Source organism: Cottoperca gobio, unplaced genomic scaffold (genome assembly GCF_900634415.1).
Source record: "Cottoperca gobio unplaced genomic scaffold, fCotGob3.1 fCotGob3_460arrow_ctg1, whole genome shotgun sequence".
In the NCBI taxonomy this organism is placed as follows: Eukaryota; Metazoa; Chordata; class Actinopteri; order Perciformes; family Bovichtidae; genus Cottoperca; species Cottoperca gobio.
The window spans coordinates 37,501-46,558 of NW_021167024.1; the positions used below are offsets into that span (position 1 = coordinate 37,501).

The 9,058-nt window shown below is 41.0% G+C and overlaps 2 protein-coding genes across 3 annotated transcripts in view; one reads left to right on the forward strand and one right to left on the reverse strand.

Annotated features, from left to right (window-relative positions):
- LOC115006074 (UNC93-like protein MFSD11) overlaps positions 1-622 on the forward strand; it is an 8,838-nt gene extending 8,216 nt beyond the window's left edge. Inside the window, exon 13 of the mRNA XM_029428109.1 lies at positions 1-622. This exon is cut by the window's left edge and continues 204 nt beyond it. The gene's annotated coding sequence lies outside the window, so the exon portion shown is untranslated.
- A 1,420-nt stretch (positions 623-2,042) lies between these two features.
- Positions 2,043-7,873, reverse strand: LOC115006077 (lysine-specific demethylase 8-like). Of its 2 annotated transcripts, none has more exons than XM_029428117.1 (8): positions 7,844-7,873; positions 6,034-6,509; positions 5,054-5,226; positions 3,883-4,015; positions 3,747-3,797; positions 2,990-3,139; positions 2,803-2,895; positions 2,043-2,716 (listed from the first exon to the last, which is right to left on the reverse strand). In XM_029428117.1, the coding sequence occupies exons 2-8, from the start codon at positions 6,484-6,486 to the stop codon at positions 2,552-2,554; spliced, it is 1,218 nt and encodes a 405-aa protein (XP_029283977.1). In that variant the 5' UTR covers positions 6,487-6,509; positions 7,844-7,873; the 3' UTR covers positions 2,043-2,551. The 2 variants fall into 2 exon arrangements, with proteins under 2 accessions (XP_029283977.1, XP_029283976.1); XM_029428116.1 differs by having other exon boundaries at positions 7,719-7,854.
- Between the last annotated feature and the right edge of the window lie 1,185 nt (positions 7,874-9,058).

The following is a 9,058-nucleotide window of genomic DNA, read 5'->3' on the forward strand; positions in this document are numbered from 1 at the left end:
TCTTTTATCTCATGGGGGGCAAACTTGTATTACAATGCACTGTTTGCATGACATCATAGTTTGAGCTTCAGAAGATTTGAATATCATAACCTGGATCGTACATTGCACTCTGTTCTAACAACCCAACATTACACAACGTCATCGTTAATCTTTAACATTGTTTCTCTCCTGCACCGCTGCACTCTGGTTCTTACTGTACCATTTTAAAAATAACCACTTTATTTTATACCTAACTTGCATTTGCTTCCAGCTCAGGTCTTGTTGTTGAAGGCGTAATGTTAAAACTATTTGTTATGTAACTGTTTTAATCTGTTTATAGTTTGTCATAATGATTGACAGTTTGATAAAAATAGATGATAGAAATGCAGAAAATGCCTGACAATCATTGTTTTTAGCTTTTTTTTTAATTTTGCATATTGTCAATGTTTCTCCCAATTTTGTGAATCTTAATAAAGTGTTAATTAAAAAAGTCTATGTATAGATAAATATTAACGTATGTACTGAGGTCATACTTATCGATTACGTCGCTTATGTCCCTTCACGCGGCCTGTGGTTACTCTCGCCACAACGTGATCCAGGTCGTTGTCGCACAAAACAATAAATCTTCTGGTTTTAATCCTGATTTTCCAGATTTATTTCACAATCCATGAGGCTCATTAATCAGAAGAGCGGGGCGAGAGTGTCGAGGTGGAAGCGAAAGGGTTATAAGGCCCAGAGGTCCCAAATTACTTCACTGGTAATTGAGTATTGATTACATTTTAATTAGAGTAAGCAGTTTTGTGTGAGCCTAAGTCAATTGTGCCACATTCTTGACAACGACAAAGCGCTGATGGGCTAAGTGAAGTTTACTGCATTTATTTACAGAATTAAACTCCCGCAGGGTTCATATTATTGGTTTAGATAACCTCGTAAGGAAAGTAACTAGGTTTGGATGAGTCTATTACCTGAACACTGACGTCTAATGCACCAGCTATTAGATAAAACCGACGAGCTTTCAGTCGGACTCGCTTGTCAGCAGGAAGACGTTGGAGCCTCGTTCTCCTGCAACGTGGACCAAGAGTCATAAATAAAAACTTATCTGCAGCACAATCATGGAAGCTCAGATAAGTAAAGTACATTTACTCAAGTACTAAAGTTTAATTGTGAGGTGCTTTACTTGAGTATTTCCTTTTCCTGCTACCTCAAACTTCTACAATTCAGAGGTAAATATTGGTCTTTTTATTCCACTACATTTGTTTGATAGCTTCAGTTATTTTTGACAGATTCAGATTAATAACACAAAATATAATCAACAAATAATTTGTCCTGTATTATTATTATTATTATTATTATTATTATTATTATTATTATTATTATAGGTTAAGATACATCTGTGTTGATCCCTTGGTGAAATATATAGTAAAAATATATTTTATTATTAAAATTATTTAATAATATTCAGATTAATAACACAAAATATAATCAACTAATTTGTCCTGTATTATTATTATTATTATTATTATTATTATTATTGTAGGTTAAGATACAACTTTATTGATCCCTTGATGAGATATATAGTAAAGAAATATTAAATTATGATTTAATAATATTCAGATGAATGAATATAATAAAATAATTTGTCATCTTTGGCTGTTTACAGAATAAAAGAAATCCCACGCAGCGCTTCAGCTCCTCAGATGTCCTCAGATGTCCTCAGATGTCCTCAGATGTTCCCAGAACATCTTTAGTCGACTACGAATGTGGTTGAAAAGCAGATATAATGTGTGCATCTACATACTTCATGACTCTAATTAGAGGCTTTGATTGAAACGGGCCGACGGGACACGACTCTGACCTCTGACGGCTCGTCAGAGGTCTGGAACGAAGTGATTTGTGTCTTTGTAGTCAGGCGTTGTGTTTTTGGTGCTCGTCGGGAGTTGCACTGTCGGGGCACTTAACCAATGAGACACTTTTCATTTCAAAGTCTGCCTGTGCCCAGGGGATTAATTCATTTCATTTATTAATTTTCATCTGTGACCTGCTTAATTGCCTCTGACTGTCAGTTTAACCACAGAGCCGTGTTTATTACCATCTACCTGCAGCTCGCTCGCTTATTACATTTGAAGACTTGCCTCATTTCCATGAATTATGGAAATCATACATCTGAGGATAGTTGTAGGAATAAGGTTGAGAACACAATTAAATATGCCAGTTTGAAAAGAGAAACACATCCTATCAAATTACACGACTAGCAACGCTCCGTAATTATATGCAGGATGAAATGAGCACAAACACTTTTAACTGCTCATTTGGTTGTTTTCTTTCTCCTGCTGTTCAGCTTTCCACACAATAGATGTTGTTGCAATCATCAGTGGCACAATTAAACTAATCATTCAGCAGAGTGTGTTCATTGTTCATGGATCACAGGTTTGTGTGATCAGCACCTGTCATTACATTGATGAGAATTAGCCTCGCATTAGTTCAAAACTCCAGATTGATTTCCGTCCACGGAAGCAGGAAACAAGCGTCAAATGTTACTTTACAAAAGTCTTTTATTGTTTCGGATCTGCAGTCACGACCACCAGAAGCTGACAGAGAAGCTGAGCTCTAAGGATCGGACATAATGCCAGTGTTGGACGGGGATGAACAGCACGTCTCCGGGGTGTAACACACATTCCAAATACGCAGCCTTGGTGAACTCCGGGAAGCGCCCAGTGTCTGGATTCTCCACCTCCACCTGCACGAGAGGAGGAAATTGGAAATGCTGCATGTATTAGCAGTTTCAACACGGACCTTCTGGGGTACAGACGCCGTCAATCTCACCTGACTGGTGTTGTGCAGGAGCTGTGATGGATGAGGGTACAGCTTGTCTGTGTCCTCTGGGGAATATAGGCGAATGTATTTGCTTCCCACCACCTGATGTGTATACAGTGCGGGAAACCCCATGTGTCACACAACGCAGCTTTGACGCGAGCAGAATGAATAATAGAATTAGCCTTGATTTTGTCACCTGAGCCAAGAAGTTCTGCTGAGGGTCCTGGTGAAGAGGAGACACCGTACCTCCGGGTCCAAACCAGGCGTTGACAGTGATGTCGTCCTCGTCTCCTTCGCCCAGGCAGCAGTAATCAGGAGGACGGATGTCTTCCTTCAGCTCTGGTATCTAAGGCAACGTCAAACAAACACAAACACATTAGGACGCCGTGTAACACACACACACACACACACACACACACACACACACACACACACACACACACACACACACACACACACACACACACACCATTATTCTTGTTAATAGAAAGAAATGAAATAATTATTCTTAAGAAAAGATCACATAATGTAATTAGATATGTTAATTATCCAAAGGAGAACATCAAATCTGCCCTTTTCAGGTTGTAATATAAAATGTTCAGCCAGTTCATAGATACATATAATTAACTTATAATTAAGCTGATTACAGATGATTCCTGGCAGATGAGGATGTGCAGGGAAAAATCAGCATTTGGCCTCCTTATCCATCAAATAGCTCCAAATACACAACTGTTAGCTCGACAAGATGCCCTTTTTGTAAAGTTCAATCCAGACACTTTATTGACTTGTGCGGTAAAATTAGGACCAAAAGTCAATACTGTTAAAGCAAAGTGGTGCGAGGAGGACGGCTGGACATAAGGAGAATTCAATTGTTCAAAGTGCCGAAAAAATACAAGATGAATAATCAATTAGAGAATGAATAGATTCAGAAGCCAGAACAGACGACCCCGTACCTGATCAAACAGCTGGTGTTGAGCGAGGTAACCTGAAGCTTTCACTCCACCCTGAGAGAGAACACCGCGTTAGAAACCACACGGAGATCCATTCTTTGTTTCGTTCACGTCGACGACTCGATGAGGATTCACTCACTTTATTTAAAATGTATCGATCCATGAACTCGTTGACCGTAAGCAGAGTCTGTGACCACTCCTCGTCCGTGTACCTGGATCCCACCTCGACCGGAACGGTGCGACAGCCGGCGACGCGCCTCAAGTACTCGATGCTGTGTAGGAGAGAGGAACAAACATTACTGTAATACGAATAGGGTTCGAGCGCTACTCCAAAAACATGTCATGTGTGCACTTCTGGATGTCCTCCGACACCGTCAGAGCCGAGAGTCAGCTGTCGGCAGTGAGAGGGAGGACAGGGAGGACAGGAGGACAGGGAGGACAGGTAGGAGAGGGAGGACAGGGAGGACAGGGAGGAGAGGGAGGACAGGTAGGAGAGGGAGGACAGGGAGGACAGGGAGGAGAGGGAGGACAGGGAGGATAGGGAGGACAGGGAGGAGAGGGAGGACAGGTAGGAGAGGGAGGACAGGGAGGAGAGGGAGGACAGGGAGGCTAGGGAGGAGAGGGAGGACAGGGAGGACAGGGAGGACAGGGAGGACAGGGAGAACAGGGAGGACAGGAGGACAGGGAGGACAGGTAGGAGAGGGAGGACAGGGAGGACAGGGAGGAGAGGGAGGACAGGGAGCATAGGGAGGACAGGGAGGAGAGGGAGGACAGGGAGGCCAGGGAGGAGAGGGAGGACAGGGATGACAGGGAGGACTGGGAGGACCTGGGAGGATAGTGAGGACAGGGAAGAGAGGTAGGTCAGGGAGGACAGGGATGACAGGGAGGACCGGGAGGACAGGGAGGACAGTGAGGACAGTGAGGACAGGGAGGAGAGGGAGGACAGGGAGGACGACATCAGGAGTCAGGAATCTGGGATGTTTGGACGAGTAAGAAAACTTGAATTCAGTTTGTTGTTCAAACATTTTGGAGGCAATTAAGACTGAAAGCCAGCGGTGCTTCAGTATGTAGCTGCTCTCAGCTCGGTGAGTGCACTCATCAGTCTGTAGGGTTTAACCATGATGGAGGACGACTGATGTATTTGTTTACACGAACACCGCGAGGGACGGAAAGTTACCTCAAGACCTTGAGATCACATTTGTTACACAGATTTTCTGGCACAGCTTTGGTTGAGACTTTAACACGCTCACGATTCTAAATGTGGGGGAAACAAATGGCCAACAAGAGCATACATTTAAAACAAAACCAACCTCCAGGGGTGTTCGTTGAGGGCGGGCCAGTGCCCGATGGTCCCCTCTAGAATGACTGGTTTGAGGGGGAGCAGGTAGTTTGTGTTGAAGCTCTCCAGTGAAGGACGCTTTATCCTGGGAACTGCCAACTCCTCTTTGATCACCGGAGCACGTGGGCACTCGATCTTTATTCTCTGTTAATGATGCCAGAACAGCAAGAGCTTGTCAAGTACTTAACTGCGTTCTGAAATCAGGAGCTTTAAGAGGGAAACAACAAGAACAAACAGTCTTTCTGTGACGGGGCTGGGCCACACGGAGGACATCTAATATCACAACATTTAGACGACATTGTCGAGTCGACAGCATATTTACACCATGACGTTTTTAATAAGTAATCATCATGTGGAGATAATGAGTTAGTGGGTAAAGGGCAGAGACAGTCTGGTAAGTCCACAAAATGACATCATTTGTAGTGCAGCATGTCGCAACATCGATATCATATCTATAAATCGCACAGCTCTACTCTGAATCAAGATAAATTGCCTGAACTATGGAACGAGGATGTAATGATGCTCTTTCTGTTTGTGAGAGCCAATTAAATATTAGTGGTTTTGACGGTTGGTGGAGCAAAACAAAGCTACTGGAGGACGTTTCTCACGAGTTTCTGACATTTTATTCACCAATTAATTAATTAATTAACCGAGAGGTAATTAAAAGGATTTAATTAAAATATTATGAAAATAGTTAATATGCTTTTTTTTCAATTTGGAGTTTTACTTTTTAAAAGGCAAAGAGAAACAAACATGTGATCCAGAGAAGTTCTGCTAACTTTACTCTAAACTCTTCGTCTCCATTACGACGGCAGCTAAACAAAGCGACCTGACATCTGAGTGTTTGTGTTTATCTTCAGGGAGTGCGACAAAGAAAACCTTCCCCTTCTCTTCTGATGGTGCGACTGAGGTAAATTAAAACTTATGATAAAATAACAAAAGACAACTGACCTTGACCTCAGTGTGTTCACTTTCTTCTTCTTTAGATGACTTCCTGACTTCACTTTGCAGAATCCGAACAATAACCTGAAGTATGTCGTCCATGATGGCCGCCCCCATGAGTAAACCCATGTCACAAGTCCTCACGGCCTGCAGGACCTCGTCTGCTGCCGGATCTCCACGACACAGAGCGGCCACTTTGAACAGGCAGCCGTACGAATAAAGGCGTCTCCAGTCTTTGTCCACATCGCGCCATGTTCCCGTGTTGAGCTTCTCCCATGAAAAATCCAAAATGATCTGAGCATTAAGCATTCTGCTGCTGCTCGTAGTGACGCCGTACAGCTGCTCCCGGGCCCGTTTCAGCATCTCCACCGCACTTGACTCCACTCTGTCGCTGAACTGCAGTGGAAACTGTTCCTCATTATGAGGCAAAACAGCCGAGATCTTTGACCACAGCGTGGCCATTAATGAGAGGCTCTTTATTTATACTGTGGGGCAGACAGTGAAGGTGAGTTAGGACGGCACTTGTTCAGACTGAATCCCTAATGATGACACACAGATATACATGGGGACTTTTTTGGGAGAAAATGTAGTCATTTTCAGAGGCAAAGGTTGTCATCTTTTATATTTGTCCTGTGCTCAGCTGGTCATGGGTCCACAATCAGCTCAAACTGCCCACCGTCCTTACACACACACACTCTTTGTGAAACAGATATACACACCTCAGTTTAAAATTGACAACCACAAAATGCAGGCGAGGGCATCATGACACACTCACAGTGACGACACTCTGTCACATGGTATCTGTGACCGTCATGATGCCAAATTAAGAGCCAACTCAAATTTATTTGAGTAGAAAAACACGACCTTGTGAACTTTGAGGATGTCTGAAGAGAACTAAAGGGAATGGCTGCATGTAATGTGCCACATGTGTTCGGTAATCCTCAGTGTCAGGACACTTATGACCCTGCAGTGCCCTCCAACAGGACACATATCAGTATGCTTTTCTCAGCTGAGGGTATTATGGAAATCATTAAGGCGGATGGACAACCTTAACTGAAAGTGCACCCACAATTACTACTGGGAGGAAGATGATGATATTTTTTTTCTTAAAAGCCTCATAAATTGGACTCTAGTGCCATTTATAGATCACAGTGTATCCACTCTATGCTTATGTTTACTCCTCAATCTCACAAAAAAACATTACGAGTTGCACTGAAGGACCGGATGTCAGCTTTGTTGCTGAGTGGCTGGATAATAAATCCTCATTTTAATTAAAAAAATATTTAAATACCCAAATTCAATTAAATATGGGACCTGGATATATTTAGTTGGAATCTGAATCGTTAGGCAAATAGAACAAAAAATAAACTAATATATACTAAAACTAATATATATATATATATATATATATATATATATATATATATATATATATATACGCAAAACATACCATTTCTCTTTACTTTTTGTAACGCATTATTAATAGACTCACGCAAGTATTCGGAGATGATGAGAAACACATCTCTAGTGTATTAAATAACATTAGAACATTTTGAATATGGCATTCAGAGAAATGTAACATAATCTAGTAACGTTAAATAAAGTAATGTTTACAGTAACGCTATTATATATAACACTTACACATTTTTAAACAGTGCTGCTTAAAGCTGAATACGTTAAATATATATGTTTACCTCTTAAAACGTCATTTACACCGTTAATCCAATAATATCTTTAAATTAAGAGACTGTAACAAACACAGAAGCTGCCTCATCGCTAACAACTTTACTGTCTGTAGTGTGGGACAACAAAAACATACCGGAGGGGAACACGGACAGCGGAGAACATTGGTTCCGCGTCACATTCAAGGTTTTCAAAAACGGAATAAAACACTTCTAAAAATGCAGCACAAATACGTGAGCTCACTGTTAGAACAATTTAAGCAATTTAGTGCCTACGGTTTATGTTAAATTTATTTTTTATAGCTCAAACTTTGATCTGCATTCACTCTGTGTTCCAGCAGAGGGTAGTAACCTCTGCACACACTCTAAATCTGTCAAATGCAGGACCTAACACACACACACACACACACACACACACACACACACACACACACACACACACACACACACACACACACACACACACACTATACACTGCACACACACCTGTTTGTTATATGTTGCTTATATCACACTTGACACCCCCTCCTACACTCTTCTCATATATTGTCTAATTATGTCCACACTCTTTCCACAGCCTTGTAGCTGCACGGCAAGCTTTAAAAGGCTAGTACGGAAGCCCTAAGCGGACATGTTTCAAACATTTTATAACACTTATTTTACATTTTAAGTGGCTTTCATTTATTTTTCTTTGGGTTCACGAGTTGTATGTCATTACCTTAAAGATAACAGGATACAGCCATGATTCAAACATCGTATTTCCTCTGTTTCCCTGTGATAACAAATTAATATAATTATTTTTATTTATGTCATTATCTTGAAATGACAAATGTTGTTTTCCCAAAATAATAGGATAATTATTGAGATTATTTGAGATCATAAATTAAACATTAAAGGCCTAATATTGTTATCTCAGGAAAACAACATTTATTATTTTGAGATAATTACATAAATAACTTGTGATCTTAAAAAAACCCTAATAAAATCAACTTGTTATCATGGGAACACAGGGGGAAATAAAACGTTTGGTCGTTTAGGGCTTCCGTATGCTGAAGCTGAGTCAATTAAATAAAACAGTTCTCCTGTGACAGCACAGCCTGATTTATTTACACATAGAGACACGTAAATGAATTATAAATCTGTCTCAACAGGTGAACAACAGACTCCAGTCATTATGTGACACTGAGACAACAATTATTCCATCATAATAAATGTTGCACAAACATTTGTTTTCACCCTCTTTTTATTGCTCCTGCTCCTCAGAATGCTACGCACATATTCCTAGAAGGCTGATTGATATGTATCTCCTCACACAACGCTAAAACAATAATTGGGTTTGTCTTTCTGATGTC

Coding starts and splice junctions, on each gene's coding strand:
- LOC115006077 (XM_029428117.1), bottom strand. CDS start 6,486: ATGGCCACGCTGTGGTCAAAGATCTCGGCTGTTTTGCCTCATAATGAG. Junction 5,227..6,033: donor GTGAACACACTGAGGTCAAG/GTCAGTTGTCTT, acceptor CATCATTAACAG/AGAATAAAGATCGAGTGCCC. Junction 3,140..3,746: donor AACACCAGCTGTTTGATCAG/GTACGGGGTCGT, acceptor ACGTTGCCTTAG/ATACCAGAGCTGAAGGAAGA.